At 34.4% G+C, this 18,561-nt stretch overlaps 1 protein-coding gene across 2 annotated transcripts; it reads right to left on the bottom strand.

Moving 5' to 3' along the window:
• Positions 1-11,299: 11,299 nt before the first annotated feature.
• LOC147388368 (Serine/Threonine-kinase, putative (DUF1639)) lies at positions 11,300-16,783 on the bottom strand. Of its 2 annotated transcripts, none has more exons than XM_086420962.1 (5): positions 16,533-16,783; positions 13,977-14,588; positions 12,167-12,575; positions 11,982-12,059; positions 11,300-11,758 (listed from the first exon to the last, which is right to left on the bottom strand). In XM_086420962.1, exons 1-5 carry the CDS (start codon positions 16,538-16,540, stop codon positions 11,705-11,707), a joined length of 1,161 nt encoding a protein of 386 aa, XP_086277088.1. In that variant the 5' UTR covers positions 16,541-16,783; the 3' UTR covers positions 11,300-11,704. The 2 variants fall into 2 exon arrangements, with proteins under 2 accessions (XP_086277088.1, XP_086277087.1); XM_086420961.1 differs by lacking the exon at positions 16,533-16,783 and adding an exon at positions 15,691-15,737.
• Between the last annotated feature and the right edge of the window lie 1,778 nt (positions 16,784-18,561).

The raw sequence follows: 18,561 nt of genomic DNA, 5'->3' as shown, positions 1-18,561 counted from the left end.
CATCTATGATTATTTGCGGTCACGAACAATAGGGTTAAAAGCCTTGTTCAATAAGTCTTGTTCGGGGAGGAGGGATTATTTGATCTACACAAGCTGCCCTGATACCCTTTTTTATAAAATAAAAGAAAAGAAAAAAAGAAAAAATCATCTATGATTCACGACTCTAAAATAATGAAGTTGAAGAGTTTGAAAACTACATTTTTTTTAGAGAGAAAAGTCAAGAGTTTTGAGTCAAGATTAAATATGAGGGCATTTATGTCATTTTATTTTATCAATTTCAAAGATAAACCTTGATCATGTCATCGGTTTGAAAATATATGAAGATATCTCAAACATTCACCAAAATGTAGTGTGGTATGTCTTAATCATTCTATTTGTTTAATCTAAATGTCTAAATGTCTAGTTGCTATATATTATTATATTAGGACGTCCAATTAGTGGTAGAGTGGGGAAAATTGGCGTCATATGTCGTCAAATTTATGGAAACACTAGAAGTCCATGAGTGTAAGAATATTAAATTGAATTAGGCTTTGATGCCATCAATTAGTATTAAACAACTATCCAAAGCTTAAACAAATGTACATAATTGCATATTTGTTGTTCCCCTTACACCACTTCACACCTTCCAAAAGGAAAAGGAAAAGAAAAAATTTGACACCGCATCCAAGCCATTCATGCAGTCCAATGGATTTGTTTCCTAATCAAATTGTGCCACGGAGACACTATCCTACTTATAGAAACATGCCACCGTATGGGATCTCAACTCAAAAAATTAATGTCCATCTTCATGTAGGTCTGGACGGTGCTTATGCAAATGACAACTAACAAACAGATGGTTCTTTGAATCATAGATATTTTTCCTTGTGTATCCTTAAAAAAAAAAAAAAAAGATCTATGGTTCTATGCTCTATCACATCAGAAAGCATACAAAGAACGTCAATTTATCATGACTCTTATGAGAATAGTTGAATATACACCACTTGCCATCAAGATATTCTAGGCCAACATGCCAAGGAGATATGGCGTTGCCTTGGCTATCTGCTTTAACATCTCGTATAGATCCGCAACAACATCTAACTAAGTTGATGATTGACACTATCGATATCTGCCAACACATAGTGATCGTGTGCTAGAAAAATCGTACAATACAATTGTATAGAATGTGAGTACTTGGTCATTGGTTACCACCTCTCTTTCCCCTAATCGCAAGAAGCATATCTTATTTGTTAAGTTTGATGATTCAAAGAGATAGAATCTTAAGGTGGAATATAAGTAAAAAAGCTTATTTTATTCTAGAAATTTGTTATCTTCAAGTATTTATCCTCTAAGAAACGTTTTTAACTTATTCAACTTTGTCCTCGATCCCTAGTGTGTCTTTAATCTCTTGTTTAACCCTTGATTTTCAAACCAAAATTCCATCTTTATATGTAAGATTTGAAGGTGAGGAATGAGGAAGATGCCATCGTAAGGACTAAGGTTGAAGATGACTGGTTTTCAAGAGAAAGTCAAGGGGTTTCGGGTGTAGAGATGAGGGCATTATGGTCATTTAAGTGCGCATCTCATAGAAACGACCTTGGTCAAGGGGGTATGTGATCAGTTTGGAAACACAGGGGTATCTTGATTATTAAAAAAGACTTAAAAGGACTGTCCATCTATAAATCACTGCTAACAAAGTGACCGGTTGTTGTAGGTCATTCTCTCCTTCACCTAACGTTAAGCCGTTTCAACGACAGCAACCGAGGAAAGTTCTTTAATGATCCCACGTCCTTAAAGTAGGAAATGGGGTCCACCATGGGATATGGATTTGCGCTCGTCTGTCTCCAATCCCAACTCCCAAGTGGCTGTGCTGACGTTAATCCATGAACTAGGATTTGGTGATATATGATGTACGGACCACCGACACACCTATCTGATCTGGTCCGTTGGTTTATTAGACTCCTTTCTACTGGAGATGGAGGCATTAATGGAGATGGTTATACTTCTCAAATAAAAATTGGATTACATGTTGAAATATTATATTTTGATAAAAATTAAAATAAAAAATTGAGAGGTGATAATACGACGCCTCCTTTTGACAAACACCCCCTATGTTCCCCATCACAGAATCGTAGATCATTTGCATCAGGATACATAAAATAAAATCTTTGAAAAATGTTGAAGTAACATTGAAATTGTCATCATGGGGGACATTTTCTAACGTGGATGTCTGTCAAAATCATAGATGCTTCTCACTCGTATCTTGATGAAAAACATTTATGATTCTGACACACATCCATGTCATAAATGTCCCTCACGATGTCAATTTAAATGTTATTCCAACACGACTCTAAATCTTTTTCTTGTGTATCCTAAGGCATTTGATCTACTGTGCTGTGATGGGGGCATTTGTTAGAGGGGAGCGTCATATTATCACGGTTCATATATATATATATAAAGGTATTTTTCAAAAAAGTTGTGATAAATTGACTCTTTTTTGTACGCTCTCTGACCTGACAATTCACAAAATCATAAATATTTGTCCTTGTGTATCCCGAAACAAAGGATCTATGATTGCGGTTATGCGTGCAAAAAAAAGAGTAGATTATCACAATTCTTTTCAAAAATATTAATAGGTCCAAGTGGTACTTATGGGGAAAAAGTTCATACTACTTCAAGATTTATCCCAAGTACTATTTCTAATATATATATTTGGTAGGGAGTGAGGTTCGTTCCAATTCCTGGACGGCCTCCAAATTGGCACAAAAATACACTAAAACTAGGGATGTAACTTGGTTCGGTTTGAAGTCAAATTGGAACCAAACCAACATAGGTTGGTTCCGCTAAATAAGAATCAGAACCAAACCAAACTCACCCAAACCAATTAAAATCGATTTGGTTTGGTTCAGTTCTACGGATTGCCAATATTCTATGAATTGTAAGTAATATGTTTTAATGAAAAAAAACATAAAATTTCATACAATAAATCACAAATCTACCTATAAAAAGTCATTAGTTTATTCATAAAAGATCACTAATCTATATCCTAGCTCCTAAAATAATTCATAATAATTATTATATACATATATAATTATTTATTGCATAGGGATTTAGTTCAGTTCTATACAAACTTAATCTAAGAACCAAACCAAATTAATTGGTTTTCCATTTTCGTAACTTGGAACCGAATTGTAACTTGTTCCAAATTGAACCAAGCCATCCCAAAGCTATCGGTTTGGTTTGATTCTTAGTTTGAACCAGACCAAATTGCACCTCTAACTAAAACAAATAAGAAAATATAAAGTACTACTGAGTCAAGTCACGTAATTTCTCTAAACTTATTTTGAACTTAAATTACATTTACAGCGGAGGAATTAAATGTTTGAAAGTAATAAAATTTTACCTTTATATTTTTAGTTATCTATGATTTTTAAGAAATTTCCTTATACAATATTTTTGTATATGATCATACCAGTGATGACCCATGATTTTTTATCTTGCCATATATCACACTTGTTTTACACAAGCATAAAATTCACAAAAGATAGGCAATTTTTTATACAAGAGAAATTTCCCAATTCATTCCATGTGCCCCAAATTTGAGCAGACACTTGTCAAAATGCAAAAAAAGGAGCATATTCAATTGGTAGATACCATTGAGAGTGACTGTGGAGACCATTTTTGTCATGCAACCAGATTAGAACACGTACCATGTAGAAATAAAACGAAAGGCCCACAAAAAGCTTTAAGACAAAATTGTCAAACCCATGAGTGAAACGGTAAGTAACCGAGGTGTACATCATGAAGCCATGTATATCTCACTAAGAAGAAAGATTGTTGTTCGCTCCCTCCCAAGAAAAGTACCGAGCATGGTACTAACTGAGAAGAAATAGAGTAAGAAAGGACCTTAGGTAGACTAGTATAAGATGATAAGCTACAATCGGGTTCAAAGAAATCAACTAGATCGATCGAGCCTTAGAACAAACTTAGGGTCTATAACCAAGATAGATTTAAGAAAAATGAGAATTCTCTCTTAATCGAGTCATATTTATTTAATATAAAAATAAAAAATTTATTAAATAAAAATACGACACACCTTAAACGTATTTATTCCAAAGGCACTCGACCTACTTCATATTGTAAAACCTCGAATTCTTGATTCGTATCTCGAGAAAAAATTAAAATTTTGAGAAAATCTTGAAAATGAGACTTAGGGATAAAATTTAGGATGTTTCTGATAATTTTTAATGGAATTTGACCTTACCATTGAATTCAAAATGATCAAAAAAAATATTTTAGTTTGTAAGAACGCTCAAATGCGAGTCTGAACATAAAAGTTGTAAAATCCTCGATTACTAAATCGGACTAGACTAAAATAATGACTTTTTGCTAGAACAAGAATTATTAAGATTCGATTACACCATTGGATTTGTAACAAAAAATTATTGAACATGAACTATTTATTTGTCATTTTTAGAGCACAGAAAGTTGAATTATCGTTAAAAACGAAAATGACGTTAATTTTAAGGGTCACCTCAAGTCAAAAATGTAAATTTTTGTTAGAGATAGAATTTATAAAAATTGACTACACCATTAGATCTAAAACGAAAAATAAGGTGAAATAGAGTATTCATTTGTTACTTTTGAAATCCAGATGATCAAGTTATCGTTAATCGAAATAATATGTGAAATACCGATTTCGTCCCAAAATTTATATAAATAAAATTTTTAATTTTTTTTATTCTTCGTCTTCTACAACCCGTCCAAAACAACTAATGGAATTTTTTTAATTTTTTTTTAAAAGTTCAACCTCAGATTTACAAAAAACGACTCGCCGTCTTCAACCGACGTAGAAAGGAGAAACGTTCGCAGCCGTGTTTTCTACAAAACCTACCCAACCTCTTTTCATTTCATTTTCTTTTTCACCCCGTATCGTCAAAAATCAGCCGTACTTATATATGGAGATTTTGAAACTTTGACCTCGAATTTCGTCCGTTTTGAGATCAAACCGTCCTCCATCGCAGAAGGGAAAAATGACGACGGCGTCGAGATCTTCGAAACCTTCAGGGCCAAATAAAAAAATCAGTCGTTTCAAAGTCCGATTCGTCTCAATTTTCACACCGATCATCTCGATTTTCGTGCACGTATTTCAATTCCGTCGTCTATAGATTGTAAGAAACTCTCAATTTCTATTAGTAATCGTAGATTGTGAAAATTGCATTTAGGATTTAATTAAAATTTTATGGTGAGTTTCCAAAAATATAGAATTATTTTTGTTATTTGCAAATTCACTTCAGATCTTGCATGTTTGATATGTTTAACTGTATTTTATAACAAAATATACGTTGATAGAATATCTCACTAGGTTATTTTCGTCAGTTGGGTCATGTGCACCGCTCGGACCCCGTTTTAATCTAAGCTTTGATACTTTTTCAATGTTATTGATAAAAATGAATTCATAGTTGAAAAAATAATTTAATATTCAATGAACTCAAATTGAGTTGATGAATATCAGAAAGTGGATATTTTGTTTGAAAAATTGAAAATGGTAAAAATTGAAAAAATGAAAAAAGAAAAAAAAGGTATGAAATAGTAAAATGTCAGAGTCACATCCGAGGGGTGATATCTACATTTTACATTGTTGTGTTGTGTGTAGGTTGGTGAACGGATATATAGGGATAATGTTACTGGTTGCATGTTTATTTACTTTCTGTTAGCGCGAGGTGTTGTTTACTTTTCTGTTCTGTTGTTTATTTTAGATCGGGTGACCACACTTGCATGATAGAAAACTGGATATCCATTCTCAACATTATATTGTTAATTTTTTTTTCTAAGGAAAATAATAAATATATGTAGTTATTTTGTGAGTTGTTAAAGAGCTTATTATTGCCTGAAGGGATAGTGCGTCATATCATCTGGAATGATGTATTATCATGAGATGTATGGTAAAGACCACTAAGCTTATACGTGATATGAGACACATATGAGAGTGGAGTCACAACTGGAATCTGGGTTATTTCTCTTTATCTTTACCAGTGAACTTGTAATGTAAATGTGGTCGTATACGAATAGTTTATATATTAGGGAATCACATGCACGCTTGATAGGCATAGACGAAGATGATTAGTCAGTGATCATTAACAATATATAGTAGTCGAACATTCTGACACATTGAAAAGAGATCCATTGCTTACGGTCACGTCAAACGGCCAGCCTGAGTCGGATAAATGGTCAACCAAGCGTGGTAAGTGCAGCGATCGACCACAAAATCAGGAACTAAAAGCTAGAGAAAATTGTAACATCATATCCTGACTAGGAGCGATCCAATCGTGAATCCTAACTCTCTAATTCCAATACTCCACCATAGTGTATTATGTATCTGTTGCTTTACTTTGATATATAAAATGAAATGCATGTTTAATGTTTCTATTTTGTCAATTAGATTTGTATATAAAGAAAATGATATAGTGAGTACTGTTGATTGATGTAATGTCAGTTTTAAAATATTTAGTTGTTCATTCCTGGCTATATGTACCAGTTAATCGTAGTTTATTTTGTAAAACTTTGCATATGTTAAAATGATTTAGTATGCTTATTCGTTCATGCTAGAAGAGGTTATTGGTAGAAATTGTTTGTTTCTTTACTGGGTAACCATTGTTACTCACCCGCTTTTTCCTATTTTTTTAGCTTCAGAGCCTGCAGTTGGCGAGACGGGCGTAGAACCAACAAGTGAGGATCATCTGGTAGGTTAGATAGACAACCAGAGTCCGTCACCTGGTGAGTATTGAGATTATACTCGATTTGTCCAAGAGTGTTATAGATTTGTGCTGAGCGTTAAAACTTTTGTTAGAGTGAGGAATTTTTGTATAATCTTGTATATAAATTTATTCTTCCACACTCTGATCTATCGTTCGTTATTAGATATATATATGCTTCCGCTGTTATTATATTTTGTATATATATGCAGGTTAATATATGTCGTTTATCAGGTGCAGGTTGAACGCTTTGGAATGCTAACATAAACAGATGAGATTATGCTGAAATTTCGAGGTGCCACTTAATGCCTCAAGATCTGACATGGGGTTTTGTGCTAGCTTTTGGCGGGGTGCCACACATACAAAACCTGAGCTTTTGAACTCCTTTGAAACATACAAATAAAATCACACATCCCACACGAGACCGAACTCAGATCAAAACCCTAACTCACAACTCGACTAGACATACAACACATGAACAACCTCGAGCAAGTATTTAACACCAAACACATCTGCTCACAGGGATAAGTTTAAAAAAGATTTGAATTAGATTGATGAGACACCATGTATCAAAGATTTTTTACTTCACATTAATACATGTAATACTTACACATCAAGTTCAAATCCTACTGACAAATGATGGATTCATCTTCCAAAGCACTCAAGTACACCTTAAACTAAATAACTTACGTAACACTTAGATCAGTTGTGTGGTGACACCTGTCCCTAGATATTCATCTACATAAACCAAAACACTAAACTGAAAAAGGGGCTGGCTAGTTGGTTGATAAAAGATGATGTAAGGAGCTGAGAAAAAGAAGAAAGGCCCATATGGGAAAGTTCACTTTAACAATTCACTATTCATCTTACTCTCCGTTCATTCTTTCTCTATCTGTGTATTAACAAAATAATCAGAGGAACGTTGGAAGGTACCATACTGGGGTCTCATCCTTTATGTCATCTCGTTTTTTGTTATCTCAAAGATCACCAAGAATGAAAAAATGATCAATCTGCAGATGAAGGAAGCAAGAGATCATATATCAAATTCAAGTCTTCCAATGGAAAAAAAAAACAACTGAACCAACGTTAGCAATGGGGGAAGGTTAAGCTAATCATTAGAAAAAAAAAAAAAAAGGCAATACCACCAAGAGGCTGGAAGTGAATCAAGTCACCACCAAAGGAAAAAATCGAGGACCAAAAGCTTAAGTTGAACAACTAGTTAAAGACGTTGGTCATACCGTCAAACCCAAAAGAAAGACACCTTTGGACTATTATTCAAAATAGTCGGTATCATACCGCCTGACATTTGGAATGCCAATTTTTTTTTTTGGATTGACTTGGGAACTCACAAGGGAAAGATTTCAGACACCTTAGACTAAGACGATGTCAATAGAGAGAGTCAAAGAGAACCAAGTCAAAACCAACAAATGAACTGAAGAAAATTAAACAACCATCAGAAGAATAAGTGACCATGAAATCCAAACTGAACTCACCCTTAGGAGACAATATTCATCTTGATGAGTAGAAGGCCTAAAAAACCATCCATAGTGACCTAACCTAGATCAACATCACTCATGAGCTTAGTATTGAACATCTAATGGTCAATCAATTATTTGTAATGGAGAAGATGCTTGTCAACAGTTATTTTGATTGATAGATGCTTAACAACCTTTGATACACCTTTATAAAATCGATTGAATTTATTATTTTCTTAACACGATATGTGATCTTGAGTGAGATGAGAATCGCCCGTAAGTACTACAAATAACACATGATGTTGGGAAGCCAAAAATATGTTGGAATGGTATTGAAATATTACTGGAAAAATTACGAAGATAGGAAAAAAATTTGATTTGAGAAATTGTATTATGCTCCTTAAGATCTATTATTCCAAAGCTCCTGGACCCTCCGTCAATGAGAAAATAATTTAATAAAATTTAGGGACAAGGAGAATGTGTACATTTTTTTTTTTTTTGTGATTGATGCCTTTATCTATAGATGAACCTAGAAAATCTTGTCTAATTCATTTGCGCCTCTCAAACATTATCCAAATAAGGAAAGTCAATAAAAAAAAATCCAATTAGAAGTCTATCCATCATGGGACTATTCTTCTTGATTTATCTCTTTAACCTCCTTAACATTAAATTTGTGATGTGTCCTAAATCCTCACTTTTTGGGGATTTGTCCCGAACTTAAAATTGCCAATCTAAGAGCAACTCCAAGGGGGAAAGTCTATAATGGAGAATGTAAGTATTATGTATCATTATTTTGAATTTTCAAGGGGTTTGCACTCCGATATCATTTTTTAAAATGGTTATCAAAATATTTTAATATTTTTCAGTTCAATTTAAAATTAAATTTTAATCGAAATAAAGATCATGAAATTGGAAATATTGCTCTCTGAAATTCAAAATTCAAAATCCCTTTAGCTAAAATTCAAGATTAAAATAAAATTTCATATCTCAATGTCAACAGGCAAAATTCAATCATTTTCTATCTCATTTCCATCATCCACCACTATATCTTCTCTCTATACTCAACTCCATTTTCTATCTAAATAGCATTCTGATATCTCATCATCCTTACATTGTATGAGATATTCTCAATTTTGATGATGACATTGATGATCATTTTTTATGGGTTTGTTTCACCATTTTCTTGCTGATTGATATTTTGGTGAATGTCATGAATATAGTATCTTTTATGTTTTGCTTATTGGATGTTTCAGTTTCACATTGAATTTTCTCTCTCACTTTATCTTGCACTCCCAAGTTATAATACCTTGGTGGGTCTAAAATCCTAATTTTTTAGCCTAAATAATTGGACTTATTGATTTATCTTTTGGGTGGGCAAACTTTATAGTTGTCCTCACCTTTGTTAGATTGCACTCTAAAAGGACCAAATCTAATGCCCTATTCTTTATCCCTTGATTTTCTTTAATATTTTAGTTACTATTAGGAACTAAGATCCAATTTGTGAATCAGCAAACACACAAAGGACAATATCCTCTCAAGGAAATGGGTGTACAGGAAGGAGGCCAATTGAGGATTAATCCCAACAGTTTAGGGTTTATTTAGAAGAAAATGTAGCAATGGTCATGAAGCTACTAATACCCCTTCGATGAAAAACCTACCCAATAGTCTGAATTTTTTTTTTTTTTTGGAGAATCAATAAATGTCTTTCATTTTTATTGTTGAGACACGGATATCTGGTTTTCTGTAGAGTTGGTTTTGTTTCCGAGGCCTTGTACTCAGAATCGGAACCCAAGTTTTATTTAGATTCCGAATCTGAGTATGTGTGGAACTAAAACTGGCTTGTTGATAGCCGTAATTCCAATCTTGGGGCTATCAATCAATATATTTAGGATCAAGGTACTGTGATCCAAGGGTGTCAATGAGTCCATTCCGACTTGGTTCCTATAAGAACTAGAACCAAAACCATAAAAAATTTCTCCATTTCAATTGAATTCTCAAATCAACAAAATCAGAATAAAAATTCAATTCTCTTTAAACAATTCTGATTCTTAGATTTTATCGGTTTTTATTGATTTTGATTCCCAATCAGTACTGTTCCAAGAGAACCGAGTCTAATCGAATAAAAATGAGCCAGAATAGAATTAAAATTTTAATTCCGATTCTGATTAAATGGATACCCATTGACATTCCTAGTCTCACTTTACCATCATTATGTACCTACTAATGTTAATTCAAATTAAGAAAACAACCAAAAAAAAAGTGTCCAGCGTAACAAGTTGTGAGATGTTTGAAATGACCACGTTTGGGGGTTTAGTTAGAAGAACCGAGTAGTAGTGGCTACAATACTGTCTGGAGAGAGATGATTTCAAGTCAAATAAAGTTGGGCGATCCTAATTCCGAGGCTTCTTATAAATATTTTCAATTTTAATCTTTATTATATTAATAAAAGAAATTTAATTTTCTAGTAAAATACTTCAATTCCAAGTTAATGATTCAATATCTTCTGTAATTATTTAAAAAAATCTTACTTTTATGTATCATTATTACTTGGTTCAAAGGTCTAGTTTCCTTCTCTTCCAAGAGAGATGATGATGTGGCGATTAAGTTTGTTTGGATCTTAAATGGGTTAGTAATAGTAATGACGTGGACAATCGAGGAGGTAATACTAAATTTGAAAAAAGTAGTGGGGGGTGGGTATTACTAGATGATTCAGCATATTTTACGGAGTGATTATTAATATTAAAATATGCTAAAAAGATGGTACCACCCACTAGTGATTTGTAATCAATTATAAGATGATGGTGGTTGGATTCTCTCTCAAATTTGCTACCACCATCATCCAACAACAACACTGACTAGATGTTGGACACGTGGATTGTCTCTTGTCTATCGATTCGTCCATAAATTTGTTTACATTAGATCTCGTGAGATGACATAATGAGAGATCACGTGATTACTCCCGCACCCTTGCACGTTGTGTGTCCCCACATCACTCATTGACAAAAATTAAAAATTAAAAATAAAATAAAATTGTTGGAGGAAATTATTAAATATTAAAAATTAAAGAGAGATGATGGTGACGGGAAGGAATAATAAAATAAAATAAAAACTTTTCTATTTCTAATTTCTAATTGAATAAAAAACTGAGATGCAACTTGTACAGAGGAGGAATAAAGGGGAAAGGGTAGGGTATCGATCATCAAATACCACTGCTCACTTTGTGCCGTCCATGCGCACGTTAGCCTCTACCATCTCATAATTCCAACCCCACAACTTCTTTCTCTCTCTCTCTCTCTCTCTCTCCTCTCTCTCTCTCTCTCCTCCTCTGCGCTGCTCCCCTCCCCTCGCTAAAGGAAGAAAGATGGGGTGGGGGGGTGATTCAGTAATTGTAACGGTGGTGGGGATGGGGATGGGTCCCAGCAGCAATCTTGAACAGCTCACCTAAATTTCTATGATATATAGTAAAATAATGCTCTCTCTCTCTCTCCCTTTGGTTTGCTACTCTGAATCACTCTCCATGCTCTCCATTCCCTTCAATCCTCTTCGCTTTTGCTGTAAAACAAACAAACCCATGTTACTTGTTAGTCAATAAAAACATATGATCTAATAATAATAAACACCATCTGATATTCATTCACTGGTCAATTTTTTTGACTTTTGACTTAGTGGGTCCTACACACCCATTCATTCAACACTTAAATAAACATTTATTGTTAATTAATTAAAACTTTAAAATAGAGGAGAAGAGAGGAGGAAACAAACAACCCATTATTACCTTCTTCACGCATTTTTTCTCTCTAACCTCATACCGGCCCCTTGTCAAATCAGATAACCACATCCCCGGAAAGCAATACTGCCAATTTCCCAAATAAACACAATTAATTAATTAAATAATTAATTAATAAAGAATAACCCTTTTTAAAAATAAAAAATAAAAAATATGGATTAGATGAGAGATACCTGTAGAGTCTTATCAACGTTCTTGGCTCTTTTCTTGGGTCTTTGGGGAAGTTTTGTGCCCTTCATTGCAAGGAAATCATCTTCCTTCTCTTTCCTTGAAAGAGAGATGTAAATTCTGGGCCACTCAAACATGTCCAGATTCACCTTCTCTCCATTAACCACATCAGATGGCACTGGTGTTGTTGACTCAACATGATGACTAATGATCAGGTCTGCTTGTTGTGCCATGGAAGACCCATTTTGTTTCTCACCCATGTTGGTGGTGCTAACAACAGAACAAGAACCTACTTTGTTTTCGGTTTTGTCTGGCGACCTCTTGTCGCTAGATCGGGCCACAATCCGGCTAATTCCACCGCCGTTGCTCCTTGATGGGGACCCATTTCTGGGGACCGATCGATCTTCCAAGTTCCTGATCATGGCAACGAACCGATGATGGATCAGACCACAGAGACTATGTGTTGGTGATGATGAGAGCTTCAGTGTATGGTGTTCTTTCTTTTACAAACAAGGATCAGATGAGAGCTTTGAAATTAAACCGATCTAAAAGAAGAAAAGCCACAGTAACCCAGTAGATATATTGAAAAAAAACTGGGTTCAACAAGTAAAAAAGAGAAATTTATAAAACATTACAGATTCCGATAAAAAAAAAGCAAAAAAGGAATTTTTTTTTTTTTTTCAACCTCTCAATACAAAAAGGAAAAATGAAGGATTTAATTTAAAGGAAAGATCTCTCATTATCACAAAGCAAAGGAAATAAGAGATTGAAAATGAAAATATAAACAAGAACGAAAGAAACATAAGAAGCAAAAAAAAGTCAGAGAAAAATAAAGTTCAGACTATTTCAAGGGAATGGGGATTTTAAAAGGGTGACTTGGTCGTAGAATTTCTCATTTTTTAAGGATAGAAAGGTAAATTATTGGAAAAAGGGTCTCCACAATCCACATCATCACATATCATGTGTACCACACCGAAGATGAAGAACAAAAGGGCAAAAATAAAAATTAAGCCAAGTAAATAAATGATATAGAGAGAGATTTACAAGCAACAACAGCCACCCACCCAAAAGTCATAATAAACATAAAGAAGAGGGGATCCACCACAATAACCCAAGTAACGAAAAAAAAAAAAAACACAGAAAAAAGATGCTTGTATACAGATCTCGGTATCTAACAACTAAAACATCTTTGAGAATAAAGCCATAGATGACGACGAGGATCATGATGATGATGATGATATCCACCTAGAACAAAACCATACATCGAATCCAGAAACCCCCAAAAGCATGAATACTACAAGCTCAACGATCATACATGAAAACAAGAAATTTATGACTCGAGAGAAGAACAAATATGGGTTTATTAGATGGAAGAAAAAAGATCACTTTCCCCCCCCCCCCCCCTTACCACTTCTCTCTCTGTATCACACGCATCAAATTTTTTTTTTTTTTAAGGTGATAAAAACATAACACCCTCTCTCTCTCTAACACACACGCACACACCAGTTTTTTTATTTTTTTCTTCGGGAGTGAGAAAAAACACCCACACCCACATCCACGCCATTTATTTTTTTCTGGGTGAAAAAAAGTAGAACCCTCTCTATGAGTGAAAAAACAGAACCCCCTCCCCCATTCTCTCTCTCCTACACACGCATCCTCTACATCTGTCCATAATTACACAAAAATGAACAATTGCAGTCAAACAGCAAAAAAGATCCCCTCTTGTTTTTTTAACCCTAGATCAACAGTATCAAAGCATTATACAAAACAACAAAACAGACACGAAATACAGCGTGAGAGAGAGAGAGAATGAACCTGTTGAGATGTGAACCAGTGGTTTCCCGGATGGACAGAGAGGATCTGGGATTCCCACTTCTACTATAAGATGTCGTAGTAGTAGTGCAAGACGAAGGTTGTGGTTGTGGTGGTGGTGGTGGTGGCATCGTCTGTTTCATAATCCCCTGTTGTTGCTTCTCCACTCTCCTCTGGATCTTGATCACTTGTCTTGACTGAACAGCTGATTGATCATCTGTCATGACCATCACTCGATTCTCCGCCCTAGACCCTCTAGACCTCTTGTTTTGTCCCCACTGCAACAGAACATCACCTCCCCTGCTTGGGCTCGGACTCGAACTTGGGCTGCTCTCACGATTCTGATTCTTCTGGGTTTGGATGTTCGCATGGTTCTCTGATTGTGGGGATGATTCTGAAAAAATAAAATGGGCTGTGAAGTTGTTGTGGTCTCGGCTTGGAGATGGAGTTGTTCTGGATCTGTATCTTAGGACGCTTTTTCCTTCGAAACTACTAGTGCTGCTGTAATTAGGGATTCTACCATTCTCACCATTGTCATCTTCTTCCTTACATGTCCTTACGTTCGATTTTCTTCCATTGCTCAAAGGAAGACAATCTGGGCTTACTCTCTGGAATCTGTGACACATAACAGGAAACCAAAAAATGGCAGCTGTATTAGCAGACTGATTGAAAGCTACAAAACCTTCTAACAAATTTTGATAGAAATTGAATCGTTCAGTTGAAAAAAAAAGGGAGATTTTTTTTAGAAAACCACCCTTCATTTTCAAGATATTGAAGAGAGAAAGAAACCCTAAAATAATCACAATTACTTAATTAACCTAGTAATCTTAGGTGCCTGTTCTTCTTCCACTTGAAACAAAATGAGGAATAAAGACTTGTTTTCTTCCAAGAAAGGATAAAGAAATTGCACAAAAAGTAATAGATTTTACAAAAGAGGGGTTCTTAATCCTAACCACAAATCAATCAACACATCTCACAGAAGGAATCTCAATCATTTTTCCTCTCCAAGAGAGAAAATTAAGACCCTCAATTCCCTAAGGAATGAGATGATCTGTGACCCAATTTTGCAAAAAGAGATCCCACTAAGGAACAATAGATAAATCTCAACACCTAACTAGAAAATTAAAGAAAGAAAGAGAAAAAAAAAGAAAAGAGGAGATCAAATAGAAACATTAGGAGAGCTCTTGCTTCAACCTTGGAGGGAAGAACAAATTTCAGAACCTCGTTCAAGAATAGGATTGGGGATCTTTGCTATTTGACAGATATAACACAAAGATGGCTCAAAATCACACATTTAAAATATCTGCATCACAGGAGATAGATTAATCGAGAGTCACAACTCCAACTAAAACCAATATTTCTACTTGAGAATCTGAGTTAGATCAAAGAAGGAAAATGGGTTGTTTCGAAATCCCAGTTTGAAATAAACACAAAATAGACCAGAGAGAGAAAGAAAACAAGAGCGAATCCTCTTCTCTCTTCAGACCAAGAACAAGGTATCTTAATCTAAGAGGAGAACTTCGGCCATTTCTATCCAAAAGGCCGTTCCTTTCTATGTAAATCTCTAGATTCTTGAATGATGAGTTTGTAATGACGAAAGATCAAATAAGAATCTCATAAGCTTCATCTTTCATCAGAGGGGAAAAAAACACAGCAGAAAACAAAAATAACAAGAGATGGATTCAATAGCACAATAAACCGATAAAAAAAAAACTACAGAATCTCAGTTTTCGTCTCATCTCCTTCCATTCTGAAACCAACCCACCAGCTGCAAAGAACCAGAACTTTGAGGAAACAATTAAGAACCACGAAACTTCCCTACCAAGACTCCTCAATCTTCAGATCTTTTAAACCTGAATCACAAAGAGGACTTGATAAAACAATCAAATTTACTACAAATTAAAGAGAACTCTCATTCTCTACAATCAAACAACAACAACAATGTTTCACTCAAGAACGACTCTCCCAAAAACCAATCAAGATTTTCTACACTCTCTCCTGTGAGTTGAAGATGTTCTTCTTCAACAAAAACCTATGGCATTCAACCATGAATCTAAAGACGATCTCTCTCCCAATTGGAGGTAATTTCAACAGAGAATCAATAAATTTCTGTTGTTCTCTCTCCGTCACCTACATTAACAGATTAAAAATCTCTCCTACAAAAAGATTAAAATCAGAAAAAACACAATAAAAAACAAATCTTCGTCCGAGTTGAAGCTCTGCTTCGCCGGAATCTCAGAGATGGATACAAGAGAACAGATTCAATATTTCGCCATAAATCGACAAAAACAACTATAAATCGATCTAAAGAGTCAGAAAACAAAGATCTCAAACTAAGGGCTCTCCTTTTACCAAACAAACACCGAACTGGTGGATCTCCATTGAATCAAGAAAAATCAAAAGTAAACAAACGATCTTAATTTCAGATTATTAAGACTATCAGTTTGTTCTTATTTCTTAGAATCAGAATGAGAGCGAGAGAGAGAGAGAGAGAGACAGAGAGAGAGAGAGAGAGAGAGAGGTTAGAAGTGATTCTTGAGAGAAAGATAACTCCCCAACCTCATCATATCCAATAGATTTAAGGATTTATGAAGCGAAACAGAGGCCGTTCATCCTTCGAAAATCTCCACAAAATGTAACTCGAATCGAACCATAGATACAATCAGTCTCTCTCTCTTCCTCTCAAGAAACGAAGAAGAGCATAATCTCATTAATGGCGTCTAAAGATCTCTGTAACAACGAACTTCACGACAGAGAGAGACAGAGACGAAGAAGAAGAAGAAGAGAGACAGAGAGTGGGAGAGTTGCAGAAATAAAATGGGTTGAAATAGTGAGCGCTACCAATTTTACTTTTCCCAAAATACCCTCAAAATATTGTTGAAATATCCGAATTTGGTACCACATATATGTGACTCTTCCACCACCTCTCTATTTTTCTGCATTATTTCACGGCAACTATCCGCCTGTATCATCTTAACATCATTTTTTGTTACCAAACTACCCTTGTTTCTTCTCACTATTCACAAAAACAACCTCAGCTTCGGGTGGGTTGGCCTGCTAACCCGGTCCAGCTCCATAATATTTATACCATATCAAACTTCATAAGTGTCAAATATGACTTCTAAAACGATCTAAAATCAGACCCATTCATTTTTCTCGGTTTCGGTTCTTATAAATTTTTATTCCAATTCTCAAATGAATGGAACCAAAATTAGAAGCGACGCGCGATTGACACCCACTTTTTTTTTAAATAAATCATGAAATTACTTGTCATACCCACTTAAAATAAGACTAATTTTTCATTCGGTAGGAAGTTACTAAAACTTTACATTACACCTTAGTAGGATTCAAACGAATCCACTTAAAAGGACTCAGTAGGAACTTAACGATTGATGAATTCGGTTTTGATTTATCGAATGAAATTGTATTTGATTTTTTTTTTTTTTCGCTATCGAGATTTTCTAACGACTACTATATTAGGAGTTGAGGTTCCCATAATCATTGAAAAACCCTACTTGAAAGTTATGTAGGTTTAAATAAGAAGAAAAAGAATGTGAAAGAGAGAGAGATACCAATGGAGAAAGAAAAAGAAGAAGAAAAAAGAGGAGGAGTTTGAGGAAGAAACGAGATTTGGTAGGGATGGTGGGTGAAGCGAGCAAAAAAAGTGGGTGTCAATAGCACTCTCCAAATTAGAATCATTGAAAATTTACTTTTTAAACGATTTTGATTCTCGATGTCTTAGATTCTAATTTATTGATTCATTTCTAAGGGACCTGACTCTAATCGGTTTGAATACAAAGGGACCTGAAAGTCATTCTATTGGTTTCAATTTCAGTTAAGTTCTATTTAAATTGGTACCCATTGATAGGAATGTCAACAGATTGAATCTAACCCGAAATCCAATCCATTCCGATCCGATAATTTTGGGTTTGGAATTTGGATTGATGTCTTGCATTTCGATAAGGATAAGATTCGATTTGATATCTTAATAGATTGGATATGGATCAACCAGACTCAACCTGATTGTTATTGGATCGGATATTGAGATCTGATTAAAATTTGATCCTATAAAGGTCTGATTCGAACCTTATTGGATCAATACCAAATCAACCTTGATCTGATTTGGACTTGATCCATCAACACCATTATAAACCAGATAGAAGATCATCTCGCTAAGAATCACTTAAATTGAGATTATCCAAAATATTGATCATCATGTTGAGACGATAGTTTTTAATCGGCTTTAACATGCTTAATCTCACGAAAAGTTGATTTGTAGTTGAAAAATCTAAATTATTACTTTAGACTACTATTTTTGATCATTTTTTCTATATGTTCGATAATGTAGTTGATTTGTAGTTGAAAAATCTAAATTAAAGGGGAATGCTAACATCCAAGACCTCTCGAGGATGTTAGTATTCTCGAACACTTTTTTTTCCTAATAATATCTTTACTCATTTTATCATTTAGTGAAAAAGACAAGTGTATACTAATCTTTTTATATAATAAATACTTATTTATTTAATTAATACTTATTTATTTCATAATAATGCTAAGGGCATTTAATTTTTACAATTAAATATTTTGT

Source organism: Akebia trifoliata, chromosome 13, assembly GCF_017979445.1.
Source record: "Akebia trifoliata isolate Shusen 1 chromosome 13, ASM1797944v1, whole genome shotgun sequence".
Classification (NCBI taxonomy): domain Eukaryota; kingdom Viridiplantae; phylum Streptophyta; class Magnoliopsida; order Ranunculales; family Lardizabalaceae; genus Akebia; species Akebia trifoliata.
The sequence above is the reverse complement of the archived record's forward strand: the minus strand, read 5'-3'. Positions and strand labels throughout refer to the sequence as shown.

Coding starts and splice junctions, on each gene's coding strand:
- LOC147388368 (XM_086420961.1), bottom strand. CDS start 15,722: ATGGAAGGAGATGAGACGAAAACTGAGATTCT. Junction 12,576..13,976: donor ACTGGTTCACATCTCAACAG/GTTCATTCTCTC, acceptor TGCCATGATCAG/GAACTTGGAAGATCGATCGG. Junction 12,060..12,166: donor ACGTTGATAAGACTCTACAG/GTATCTCTCATC, acceptor GGAAATTGGCAG/TATTGCTTTCCGGGGATGTG.